This window comes from Strigops habroptila, chromosome 6 (genome assembly GCF_004027225.2).
Source record: "Strigops habroptila isolate Jane chromosome 6, bStrHab1.2.pri, whole genome shotgun sequence".
Classification (NCBI taxonomy): domain Eukaryota; kingdom Metazoa; phylum Chordata; class Aves; order Psittaciformes; family Psittacidae; genus Strigops; species Strigops habroptila.
The window spans coordinates 35560409-35574445 of NC_044282.2; the positions used below are offsets into that span (position 1 = coordinate 35560409).

General features: G+C 37.2%; 1 protein-coding gene across 1 annotated transcript in view; it reads left to right on the forward strand.

The window, feature by feature from the left end:
• The window catches only part of EYS (eyes shut homolog), a 797046-nt gene that overhangs the window by 677175 nt on the left and 105834 nt on the right, over positions 1-14037 (forward strand). Inside the window, exons 38-39 of the mRNA XM_030490420.1 lie at positions 6951-7059; positions 10325-10545. Coding sequence (XP_030346280.1) covers positions 6951-7059; positions 10325-10545 — 330 coding nt within the window. The remainder of the gene's footprint in view (positions 1-6950; positions 7060-10324; positions 10546-14037) is intronic.

Consider the following 14037-nt stretch of genomic DNA (forward strand, 5'->3'; position numbering starts at 1 on the left):
ATTTCATACAGTTGGTGATTGCCCAGCTCTCTAGTCTATGTAGATCTCTTTATAATGTCTCTCTCTGTAAGCAGAGACTACCCTCAAGTGAATCCACAGTTCTTCCTAGTTTAGTATCATGGGCAAACTTACTTAATGTACCTTTGATTCCTGAATCCAGATAATTTATAAAAACATTGAAGAGCACTGGCCCTAAAATTGAGCCCAGGGGAACCTCACTGGTGATTGGCTGCCAGCCTGATGTAACCCCATTTACTCTAAGTCTCTGAGCCCCACCAATCAGCCAAGTGCTCACCCAATGTATTATGAACTTGTCCAGCTGTGTGCTGGACTGTGAAAGTCAACATCAAAAGCTTTGCTAAAATCCAAAGCCACCACATCTACTGGCTTTTCTTGGTCAGTTAAATGGGTGACCTTATCATAAGGACTTTCCCCTCATGAACTATTGGCTACGACTGTTGTCTCTGAAGTGTTTTTCAATAATTCCCAGAATAAGCTTCTCCGTATTTTACCAGGCACTGAAGTGAGACTGACAGGCCTGTAATTACCAGGGTCTTCTCTCTTTTCTTTCTTGAAAATTGGGACATTTGCCAGCTTCCAGTCAACTGGGACCTTTCCAGACTCCCAAGAATGTTGAAAAATAATGGCGAGAGGTCGTGCAATAACATTATCCAGTTCTTTCAGTACCCTGGGATGAATCCTATCAGGCCCCACAGATTTATGCACAAACGGCTGGAGCTGCAGGTCTAGAACAAGTTCAGGGTCAGCTGGAGTTTATCATCCCCTCATGTATTCCAAAACTTCACACACCTCTTTTCCTTTTTTTCTTCTTCTTTTTTTTTTTTTTTTTTTGGTTGCTTTAAAAACAGCATCAAGGGATTACTAGAAGACACTATTACACATCAAAGTAATTTGGGATTTTTCATCTTTCATGTTTTTGTCTACCCCCTTCCCTTGTTTCTTTCTCCCTTTCCCCTACTGGTATGCTTTTACAGTTCGGTCAGCTCATAGCAACTAGAAACCTGATATTTGTGTTGTATGCTGCAGGTTATGAGAGATGTTTCATTGATTTCAAATAAAATGTCAGACATAAAGTGAAACATTCATTTTTATAATTGTCACTTCTTAGTGCTGTAATTGAAAGTAGTAAGAAATACCAAAATTTGACATTGTTGAAACAGAAGAAGGTAGACACGTGAAAGCTTCCATGGAAGCAGTATGTTGAAGTTAATTTTAGGAAGAGTAAGTATGTTTTTAATAATTTTTTTAATATATATTTTTAAGGAAAAAAAAAGTAGTAAGTGCAAGAATTTTAGAAAGAAATACCAAGAGATTATTAAAACTGTAAGACACAGTACAGATTTTCACATTTGTGAATTGAATGTGTTCAGTCAAAAGTAAAATCACTGCTCTTGAAAAATCTCCTGTATTTCTTGACAACTGGTTAGATGTTCCCTTGACAACTGCTCTGGTTAATCAAGGGTGTAAATGAAGCCACTGTTTCAGTGTTTTTCAGGAGTCATTTTATATTGTGTTTTTAATATCAATACTTTTTTAGTAAAGAGGATTTTTATGAGGATTTTTTCCTATGTTGAGCTGTTAAGTTGGGCTAGTGTTTGTCAGCTTGTAGGGAGGAAAATAACAGATAGTTCTAAATATAATCTTCCAACTGTGGCATTAGAAAATAGACAGTAGTATATAACTACTTTGTAAACATTTTCCAGAAAGCCTGGTCTGCTAGCAGTGTGAGATCTTTGTTCAGAAAAATCCTTTACAATAATAATTTAATGTGGATAAGAACAGAGGCCGGTTCTCTTTAAAATGGTTGGGATTTTTTTATACCTGGTGATCCGACATTTTGATTTTGTTATGCATCTCCTTAATGTGTTAGAAATATGGCTGCACCTTCAACGCTATATAGAAAACATAATTGCTATAAACTAAATTTTCTTAAGTATGTTTACGCAACCATGAACACACCATTTCTACATGATTACATTAGATAATTATAATGCATGAATGCAGTTAAAAGTCATCCAGAAGTTCCAGTCTCCAGACCTATTCTCATCTATATTGTCAATATGTAATCAGTTTAAGATACTTTACTGTGTTTCCCTTGATATAAACTGGAAGCTGAAGCAATCATGCTATCAATTAGGGCTTAAGTCAGTCTCTCCAATGATTAGAAGAGACATTAGTAGGAATTTTGCCTTCATGCTTTCTACTGTGCTCCTTTAGTGCCACCTGGTGACTAGCTTGAAAGAAGAAAAAAAAAAAAAAAAAAAAAAAAAAAAAAAAAAAAAAGTATGATTATATTTCCAGGTGAAGTAGCTGTGATAGTTTAAGCTAAAATATTTGCTTGAGCAAGGTTATACCAGGTAACATTTTATTTAGAAGTGCCTCAATCTTGGCTAGGTTAAGAGGATTTCTTTCAATATCACTTCCAGGCCGAAATTAATCCAATACTTAATATCCACAGGTATATGTCATAGGTATAAGTGTATTAGGTAAACATTGCACTTTGATAGAAATTCAGTGTTCATACACATAATTAATCAAGATGTAACTAGTAATGGCATTAATCACTGTTTAGAAGTTCTGTTTTGCATCTGTTGAGGTCCATGAGTCTTTTGTAAAGAAACAGCCCCTGTGGAAAATCCTTTGTTAATTCTTGTTCTAAATTAGTTTATATAAAATCCGTTTTTATGTACATTTACAGGAACAGGTTTGGCTCCACATGGCTCTAGACCTATTTAGATTATTGCGCCTAACATTCCATTAGATCCCCACCCCACACCCATTTCCTATAACTACTCCCCACACACCCAATTCTCTACTGGCCTGTAAATCCTTTTTATATCATTATGAGTGTGATGTGCATGAATCACAATTTTGGTGCCTGACAAAATAATCCTGGAGTAAGAATCATATTGCGTTCTCTCCTGGAGGGGAAAATACACTGGCTTTGAATGCAACTGAAATATACCTCTGAGATGCGAGGCAGATGGACTGAAATGCCTTCAGCATCTAAATGAGTGAAAAAGTACAACTGAACTAGAAATCCTTCAAAATTTAAAGATGTCAGTGATTATCCAATTTCATCTCAGGTGTTCTTAATGTGAGGTCAGCATGTCATAATATGAGGTTAATTAGAAAAATAAAGAAAAAATGTCAAGAGAATAAATCATTAGTTCCATTTTCTCTTTTCTAATGTGGATAATGGATTTCAATCTTCTATGAGATGCACGAAATAATACAACTGCATTTATCCAGTTGCAAGATTAAGACAAATTTAATCTTAGATTATAAGAAAAATATTATCAAGTTATAGAGCTACATGAAGTGGTATTTTAGTTCAGGTCATTTCTGCCACAGAATATTTCAAGTGCGTTCTTTTTTCTGTCTTTTTTTAAAAAACTATTATAATTATGTCTTGCATATGTCTATATTGTAGCACTTTGTGGTTTTAAATGGTATACTAAAGATAGAGACAGCATTTCTGGTTTAATTGCCATTTTTCATTATTTTCATAATTTTCTCAGAGAACTGTCTTTTGGGCTGTAATTTTCCATGCTCTGTCTCTTTCTAAAAGCTATTCTAAACATATTCAAGCAATCTAGCAAATTCAAACAGTCCTAATTTTGTGGTAATGTAAGCATGAAAAATATTCATTTTGTTCACATTTCAAATGACGATTTTTCCTTTCTGACACAAGGCAGAGAAATTTCAAGTATTACTTGCTTAGAAATCCTTGCAGAGAAAGGAGCAAATGCTGAAGAAAGTAGGTAGCATTCCAAGTGTGCACGCCAGATATAGGCAGTACTTTGCTGCTTATAGCCTGTGGGGTTTTTTTCCTCACAACTCAGTCATTACAATCTACTGGCTGATGTCAAACACATCAGTTCTTTTATTTGAGATTTCATTTCTATATCTTAAAAAAAAAAAAGACTTTATTTCCTTTGAGCAGTTGAGACCTAATGATCAAAATCTTTGAATAATAGCTGCTGTTTATAGGTACTGGGGATCTGTGGCAATTTTATTATTCTTTTTTTCTGACACATTTCTTGAAAGGTAAAATGGATCACCAGGTGTGCCTGTGTAGGGATGACTGTGTTATTATCTATATGAACTTAGGATGCTTGGGCTTGTCTACATAAAGATACTGCAGTAAAGACCATGTCAGCCTGAAGTAATATTTAAGGCTTATTTTGATTGCACCTATTTTTAATCTTCCACTTTTTATCCCTAGCACAGAATCAAAACAAGAGAAATTATGTGTACAAGACAATGAGAATGTGTGAATGCCAGCCATTTGCAGTGAAAGTTTACAGTGCTGAATTTGGCTTGGATGGCTAATTCCTTGAAAATTATCAAACTGGCATAGGCCATATTGTTCTTTTCCATTAGGTAACATCTTTACTAACTTTGCTGCATCACTTCAACTTTTGTTCTTAGTGGGCTGGATTATTATATGTGATATAAGGGGTTAAATTGATTTAGAAATTGCAGCAGATGCAGACTTCAGAAACCTTACTAAAAAGCAGGGACAAGGCAGAGGGTAGGCTTTGCCAGGAGTACGTTAAGTCTATACTAGAATATCCACTCAGAGTAGATAACATCAAGGAAAGGTTATGAGTTGGTTTTCCCCCTGAGAATCCTAAATGAGCTGATTTTCTTTTATGTGAGAAAGTTTATACTTTATACACTCTGATTTACCTGGACAATTTGCAGCAGCTGAAATACGAGTAGGAATAATAAATAAAATTCAAAGTGTATTTTATATATCAAAATACCCATATATATCAATATACCCATTATTTTTAAGGAGGAACTTCTGTTTACTCAGTTCACATTTTATAATGAAATTGTGAAAATTAGGTGATCCTCAGAACAGCAGACATTGCTTTTAGTTCCTTATACTCAAAATCAAAATGTTATGCTAACTTTACACAAGAAGGAACTTAAAATACACTGAAAACAAATTGAACTTTTTTTTTTATCTGAAATAGGAAAGAAAAATGACCATTTTTCAAACATATTTGAATATCTAGGGTAGTCTAGATCACATTTCAAAAGGTGATAATAGAATATGCCATTCAAATATCTCAGTCTTTAAAAACAAAATTAGAAACATTGTTGTTCCTGGCTCAAAAATAGGAAAAGTGTTGCATATTTGCAAAGGGGAAATAATTTAGCACATTTCGACCCCATGTAGCAGAGCACAGTCAAAAGTCAATGAGTTAGTATTGACTGAATTTACTCTGGAACCAGAAGCAATATAACCATTGGAAAGGTAGGATTTATTAATATGGGTGCATCACCTGCTGATACAGATATACTGCCAAGAAGACTTTTTCACTCAGAAGCCACTGCACTGCAGTGAATGCTGTAAATATTCATTAGGGGCCCAATACTATATCCATTTATGTCAATACAATGTTCCCACTAACTTCAGAGGTGAAAACCGAGACTAAATTTCATACTGAATCTACAGACAGGAGGATGAAACAGTAAGACTGTAGACACAAGAATAGAAAAGCAAAGCTCAAGATATCACATGGGGTAAATCATACAATAGCAGCTGTGCACAGCCAACAAGGTATGGTATATGAAAGGGAGGCATTTGAGAGCATGGTAGGTCTTGATGTGGTTTATTCAGGAGTAAATTTGTCCTTGGCTGTGCTGAGGTCATTTTTAGGACCAGTAATATATGCTTCTAGTGTTCAGGACATAATGGGCTTTAAAAAATGTTAACTCTTTCATATGTCTATGGCCTAACATAAAAATTAATCCCAACATGAAATAATTTATGTGCTTCCTTTTGATTGTCCTTTACCATTTGTCCAGATAAAAAAATTTGGAAAATTTGGCAGTCTATATGTATGGTTTCGGTTTTTTTCAGAATCTCTTGTAAAATCTCATGTAACATTTGTGAAACATTACACAAAAATTTAACATTGTTCTTGTTAAAGGCCTTACTTTGGAAACCAAAATATATGGATTAGACTGAACAGGATTTCACGTACAAAGTGCATGTAGTCAGTAAACCTTAACATGCTTCCTAAAAGGATGCCCATCACATTCTGTTTTAAAGCATGTGAAAACTGAAACTGAGGCAAAATGGAATTGAGAAGCATTCTACAGAACTAGCAAAGCTCAGTTTTAAAGAATCTATTCACTACTATTCTCTTATTCTGCCATTGTTGTGATAATGTTTATGCAAATTTCCTTTCTAAGTACAAACCCTGTATATTTGAAAATCATCTTGTTGAATTGAATTTTTATTGCAGATAGTATAAATTGCATTTTTTCAAATCTCATCATAGGAAGAACCTGAAGAATTCTCAGTGTTTCATTGAATGTTAGCTAGTATTTATTTTACAAATTCCCTTAACCTTATATTCGTCTTTATCTCTGAAGCTCAGTACCAGAGTTTACATTAATAACATGCTTCCCAAGTAACGAGAAGTATATCACAGTATAATCTTGCTGCTCAGAGGTGTGCAGCCTTTCATTTCTTATTCTATTTCTGTTTCCCCTGTAGGGCAGGAAAAGGTAATTTCCATTTAGGGAGTTCAGCATCATTCAACATTGATGTTACTCATCCAACATCCTCTATACTAGGGAGACCATATGTCAGCCACAGCTAGCACTTAAAATTTATCAATACCCACTTATGTGTGTAAAGATTTCTTTCTTCTTTGTATACATTTCAGACACCAGAGTCAAAATCAGTAGGAAAGCAAATAGAAGAGGGATGTTAGAAGAAACTTGCATATTTTGTCTCCTAGGTAGTCCAAGTAGCCATGAAACTGGAATTGTTAGTGTCCAAAGATTGTCGTTCTTTACGGAGGCAGAAACATCTTTTTCACCTTGTGTTTGCTGTGTGAGGTTTGGATACTCTGCTGTCAATAGTATAAATAGTAATGAGATCTTCTGCTTCCTTCCAGTTATATGTTACCTGTGAGCAGTCCTGAAGGTTACTGTATGATTGAAATGGCTGTAGATGGAAATCCTCCTGTACAACACAGACTTTCTCTCTTATATCAAGCACCTCAGGTGAGTCTGCAAAATATCAAAAAATAGCTATTTGCTTTGAACATTTCATCAGCATATGCACTTTAGTCATTCTCAAAGGAGAACAGGCATTCTAACTTTTTCTAATGGAAGAAATAGAATTCCTCCTCAGATACCATCATATATACAAAAGTTCTCTTTAATATCTCTTTTCACATCAAATATCCACAGTATTTCCTTGAATTTCTTCATTTACCTGACTTTGAAACTTCTATTGTAACTGCCTGAATTCCATGACTGTCCCCATTTTGAAACTGGTATCAGAAGACTCATTATAAATGGGCAATATGCCAGCTTTCCCAAATCTTGAGTTTTTCTGTTATTTTTTGTCTCCATGTCATCACCTCTTTTTGTTATGCATTCTCTCATCACAAGATTGTTTCTGCATGATACATTTTAAATGTTTTCAGACTTGAGCATTTGAACTGTGATTGGCAGTTCACTTTGTAAGTTTCTTCACTAGAAGGCAGGACAGTTAGCTGTAGAGATGCTAATCATGATGTGCATGTCACTGTATTGCAGTGCCAGTTAGTAATGGAATTTCTTCTCTCTTTCTTCTCTGAGTCAGTATCTAGGTGTTTGTTCAGTCTGAGATAAAGAATTAACTTGTATTAGATATTGCTATTAGTCCAATCAGTTGTCTTTTCCTAGCCTCCAGATGATCAACCTGACGTTCTGCTGTAGAAGGTTGCTTTGTCTCTCCCTTTATGTTTCAGGTCCATTAACTCTGGCAGAATGTAAAGCTAACACTATTGGCAACTTCTGCATAGAGAATATGGGGAAAGAACTTACCCATCAGTATCTAATTATATAGATAAGCCAGCAATACCTTACAAACAGAAAAACTTACAGGTAGCCACCTTTGATGTCATGCACCAAGATCATACATCAGATTATTTCTTCCCCTAATCAGGAAATTTCCTTGGTTTCGAAGTCCACAACTCTTCTCTGTTTCTTTTCTCTGGCAGGGTGTGGGGGTGGGGGTCCACATTTCGTACCACAAAATGGGGTTTTGAAGTGAATGTTCCCACTTATCACACTTTGGTTCATGTTGCATAGCAATCCTGGAGTGTGCCAGCTGAATACTTTTAGGGTAAAATAGTACAAAAGATGATCTCTATAAGTCCACTTGATGTGCTGTAACCACAAATAGGTATTTCATGGCACTAAATCATAGTTCGTCCAGAATCACCCCTTCCATGGTATGTAGTATGAATGTTATATCCTCATGACTATTGCACCTTACAGGTCTGCTCCTAGTCTCCCAGAGACTCGATTTTCTTTATGAAGTACACAAGCAGAGAAAGAAAGAAAGAAAGACATTTCTTACCACTAGGAGGACTAATTAATTTCTTCCCATTACTGGCCAAGCTAATCCTTTTTACCACTCAGGCTCCAAGTGAAGGAGAACATTTTCAAATTAATATTTGAAAAGTTAATCATTACTGTTACAGAAGTTAACATAATGCTAATATAACAGTATATTGAACCTGTTAATAAGACTTGCAGGAATTATTCCTGAGTGCTTCCCTAAAACATATTCCGGTTAAATTCAGAACAGAACCTTTATAGAAAGAATGTGTGTTATGGTGTACTAGCACGAGTTCGAATATCTAACATACTATGATAAAATACATTGATGTGAGAAACTGAACAGAGCCTACTGAAGTTGTTCTGTGGTACACTGGATCTGCCCCCAAGGTCAGTGCTTTTGTAAAATAAGACAAATAATAAAAAGATTGCATTGCAAGAGGAGTGTTAAAACTATGTTTCTCTATTAGAGACATTTTACATTCCAGTCCAATGCTTTGCTTAATTTTTGTAACAGGTTCACAAGCAGAGAGAAAATGTCTGTCTGTAAAAACTACTTACAAATCTTGTCTACAGCTATGCTGGTTTATATCTTTGAAAGGGGATAAAGTCCAGTCATATGAAATGAATTCAACAAATGCTGAGCCGCTGTCTTTAAATTCCTTCCACATGAAAACTCTGATTTAATTTTATCCATGCTCTAAAAGAAGTATCCCTTTTTCTTTCCCTTCTAAACAAAAGACATTGTAAGTAAAGGACTATCTGGTAGTGTTCATGTTTATTATATCTCCAAACTTGCAATTGTCAGCAACATAGTTCCAAGATTGATAAAAGCAATATAGGAAACAGCAAAATCATATGGATGTGTTAATTCCAGAAAAAACAATGTGATGTTTTCCTAGTTTTATACAGTTAATGTCTGAATATGATGGTGAAGGGCCTCTTCGCTATAAATGATCTCATCACATGTTTTGCACATACTGTGTTGTATTTTTTATACCACTGGCTTATTCCTACTTGGCTTGAACTCGCTAGGTTTCATCTTCCCTCTGGATTGATGGTGTTGTACAAATAAATGCATCACAGTGTGATACACTTATGAAAAAAAAAAGATTTTTTCAATTCTTAATGACAGGCTTCTAGCAGAGAAACCTAGGAATGGTGAAACCTTGTGACAGAACTCCAGAAAATCAGGCATCAGCTTGAGGAGCAGAGTTCAGTGCTAAATAAGTCACAGATCCTTTATATGTGACGGTCAAGGGTTTGACTCCTCGGTCATGTAACACAGGAAATATCATGCGGAGCACAAATATGATTTGGTCAGTCCCAGTATGAAATTCTTGTGGGTGTTTCTTTGGCACCTTCTTAATGAAGTTCTGGATATTTGTGACTTGAATTTACTACCTAAAACTTTCCCTTTTCCCTGGGCTTCTGTATAGTGGCCTGGTTTCTGTAATTCATCCAGAAAAAGTAATATCCTTTTTCTGTATTCCCTTTATCTTGGGGTCCTATAGGCCCCAGATCCTGAAGAAAAACTTTGTCTTCAAGGCTAAAACTTCTCCTGTATTCCTGCACCAACCCTCAACTGTGAATGTAAAATTCATAGAATAGAATGAGGGAAGCAATGAGAAATCTTTACTGTGTTTATTGTGGTTAAGGCTGGGAATTCCTATTCGTGTGCATGTTGTCTTACACATTTGAAGATGTGCAAATTCATTAAACCACTCTCTTGTATGCCTTTTTTTTAATTATTATAATTTTTTTAAAGAGAACCACAGAACCACATTTAAAAAATGATCCCTTCAGCAAGTTTGATACTTGTTGGCCAGCTTCAAGTAATGGCTATTTCCTTTATCTCTAATTATTATTCACTTATTGCTTACAGTAACATCTCAAATAACATTCTTTTCTGATGATTTTTTTCTTGTTTCTGCAGATCACCTTTGGATCAATCTTCCTTGGAAATGTTCCTGTTCATGAAGAGGTTCGTCAATGTGCTGGGCAGATACATGGCTATGAAGGATGTATTAGGGATTTTCAAGTTAACAACAAAGAGTTATTAATCATAGATGAGGCTCTTGGAGGGAGGAATGTTGAGAACTGCAATGTTCCAATATGTGATTATCATCCATGTCACAATGGTGGGACCTGCACAAGGTAAGAGTCACCCAGTTAATCATTTTATCATCTATTTACTCTACGTGACTGGTAGATTCATCCTTCATGAAAAATTACTATAATATTCTGTGTAATGAAGAAATAGAAAATGTGACATCTTCATGCCTAACCAGAGGGATTTTATACCTTACTTGCTTACATGAAAAAGAGATATAAAATGTAATTACATTGCCAACACAGCATACATATTGGGTTGCTGCCAGAATTACTTTGCAATCAACTAGATCAGTTCCACTACAAGGCTTGGTGACTAAACCAGACTGTATAGACATTTTGGACAGAAACACGTAAGACCCATTCTCCTGTCTAACAACTTTGTATCTTATTAGGCCTTGTACCCTCACACATCTTCATGGTGTACTCCTAGGTACACAGCATAGGCCTTCAGCATCACGCTATGAAAACACTAACAGGTAAGACCACCTTCAGGATGTGTGAAGAATCATTGTCAAAGAACCTCTGAAAGTTAAAGTGCATCATGCTGAAAGAGGAAATGGGGTCCAAAAGGGACATGAGCTAAAAGCACAGAGGATGATAGTTCAGTTGAATGATGGTTCAACTGGAGCACAGCAACTTGATCACTGCCTAAGGCAGTTAGCACTTAGGAGCCATGTTTCTGTTTAAATCTGATAGTATTTGCAAAGTAGCTGCCATGTCTATTTTAAAAATTGTACTTCAACTTCAAGGCAAATGCTGAACAGAATATAATCTAAAGTTCTTTCAAAGCTTTGGACCACTGTGTGTTTCTTACGTCGAGGACACCTGGAATCAAAATTTTAAGGTGTATCTTTGCCTCTCTTGCTTGATGTGAGCACACAAAGAACACCAAACAGGTTTTTGATCTCTAAGTCTTTTTTGACTACAGCACAGATGAAAGCAAGGCAACTTTAGGAAAACAACCACAATTTGTCTACCAGACTGGTGAAAGTGAGTGTGTACTTGGGAGTACACACTCCCAAGTACAGTGAGCCCGGTTTTCCTCTTTTATTCCTTGATATATCTCTGGAATTCTAATGATTTTCGTGTCATCTACCGTTAATGGAATGCTGTTTCATTTAAAGCTTGTGTCCTGAATAATTCACGACTATTGAATTTGTTTCCTGATTTTCTGCTTTCCAACTGCTGGCCTCAGCCGTTTTCAGAAACACTTTTGTTCTGAAATGGGTCACTGCTCTCCTGTCCAGAGGAGACATGGAAGACTGTGCATGTGCAAACCAGGGATAATCAGCTGTCCTGGGTTCAGCTGTAGCAGTCATTTTTCTCCTTCTTAGTAGCTGGTGCAGTGCTGTGTTTTTGACTTTCAGCCTGGGAACAACGCAGATAACACCAATGTTTTTAGTTGTTGCTAAGTAATGTTTACTCTGACCAAGGACTTTCTCAGTCTCATGCTCTGCCAGGGAGGAGGGGAAGCCGGGAGGAAGCAGAGACAGGACACCTGAATCAAACTAGCCAAAGGGGTATTCCATACCACATCATGTCATGCCCTGTATATAAACTGGGGGGGATTACCCGGAAGGCCCAGATCACTGCTCGGGTCGGGCTCGGTATCGGTCGGTGGGTGGTGAGCAATTGTATCCTCTCCCCTCGTTATTTCACTAATCATTATTATCATTGGTGGTAGCAGTAGTGGTTTTGTATTATACCTTAGTTGCGGGACTGCTCTTATCTCAACCCGTGGGAGTTACATTCTTCCGATTCTCCTCCCCATCCCTCCGGGAGCGGGGGGAGGAAGCAGGGGAGTGAGCGAGCGGCTGTGTGGTTCTGAGTTACCGGCTGGGCTCAAACCACGACAGTTAGTGTGCACCTAGTTTCCAGATACAGAATTTCAGGATGCAGCAGAGGCCAGCAACTCCTCTTGGACTGGACATTGGCTGCATCAGGTGCTCCCCAGGGGCTGGGCAGGGCAGGGCCTGGCAGCCAGCGTCCATCCCTGTGCCCCTGACAGGAGCAAGGCAGCTGGAGGGCTCTGGGGCAGCCCCAGCTGTGGGCATCAGGTACATCCCTGGGCATAATAACAGGGATGGGCTGAGGTGAGGCTGGGACATAAGTGGGGGATCAGGATGAAGCTCGGTGAGGGGAACCAGGATCAGACACAGTTCTGAGGTGGCCAGGCAGGGCCATGGTGATGGGGATGGGCTGCACGATCACCATTTTCTTGTGATACTACTGAGTGTATCGTATATTGTGGAACTGGAAATCTTTAGTTATCTTCAGTCTTTTTAAACAAAGATACATTCTGCTTTCATTAAAAAAAAAAAAAAAAAAGCTGTTACATAGGTTCCGTTTATATTTAGACTAAAATATCTGTATATGGTTGTCACAGTTTAACCCCAGCTGGCAACTAAGCACCAGACAGTTGCCTGCTGCCCCTCCTCCAGTTGGGATGGGGAGAGAATCGGAAGAGTAAAAGTGAGAAAACTGGTGGGTTCAGTTAGAGATAGTTTAGTAGGTGAAACAGAAGACCCACACACAAGCAAAGCAGAACAAGTAGTGCATTCACGACTTCCCATTGGCAGGCAGGTGTTCCGCCATCTCCAGGAAAGCAGGGCTCCAGGATGCGTAACAGTTACTTGGGAAGTCAAATGCCATCACACTAAAAGTCCCCCCCTTTCTTCTTCTTCCTCCAGCTATTTGTTGCTACACATGACATCATATTGTATGGGATGTCCCTGTGGTCACTTGGGGTCAGCTCTCCTGGCTGTGCCCCCTCCTAACTCCTTGCGTACCCCCAGCCTACTCGCTGGTGGTCTGAGAGGCAGAAAAGGCCTTGACTCTGTGCCAGCACTGCCCAGCAATAACTAAAACATCTCTGTGTTATCAACACTGATTACAGCCCAAATCTAAATCATAGCCCCATACTAGCTATTGTGAAGAAAATGAAGTCTACCCTAGCCAAAACCAGCACAATAGGACAAAAGCTATTCTGTTTCAAGATTATTTAAACATACACTGTATCAGATGAGTAGTTCAGTACAAATGTAAATTTCTAATTCTTTACATAACCATTATTTTATTAGTTTTTAAAAACAAAGTACTGTCCTGCATAAATGTTCTATTGCTTTTAGAAGCACTTTTGCAAGTTCATTAGCTCTTTTACTGCACTTTATATCCATGCTAATGTAAAATTCCAGAGACTAGTTAATTTCAGAGGAAAAAAAATGACAATTATTCAATAAATTTAGGGTTTGAATGTCATATAGTTCTATGACTAATTTAGTAAATTCACAGCTCATTGGATTTTAAAGTGTATGTTTGAAAAGGGCATGGAAATATTAACCTAGGAAGCTCTTAACATTCTGAGTGACCCCTGTTCATATGAGCCAAACCAAGCATAGTGATAGTTAAGAAGACACATCTGTGTGTGGGAAATAAACTCATAAAATTACTTCATCAATGATTTGACAATTATGACAGCCACTACACTAGTAGTAGTTGATTAATACATTTGTTTTAAATTGTATAAAGACTCAG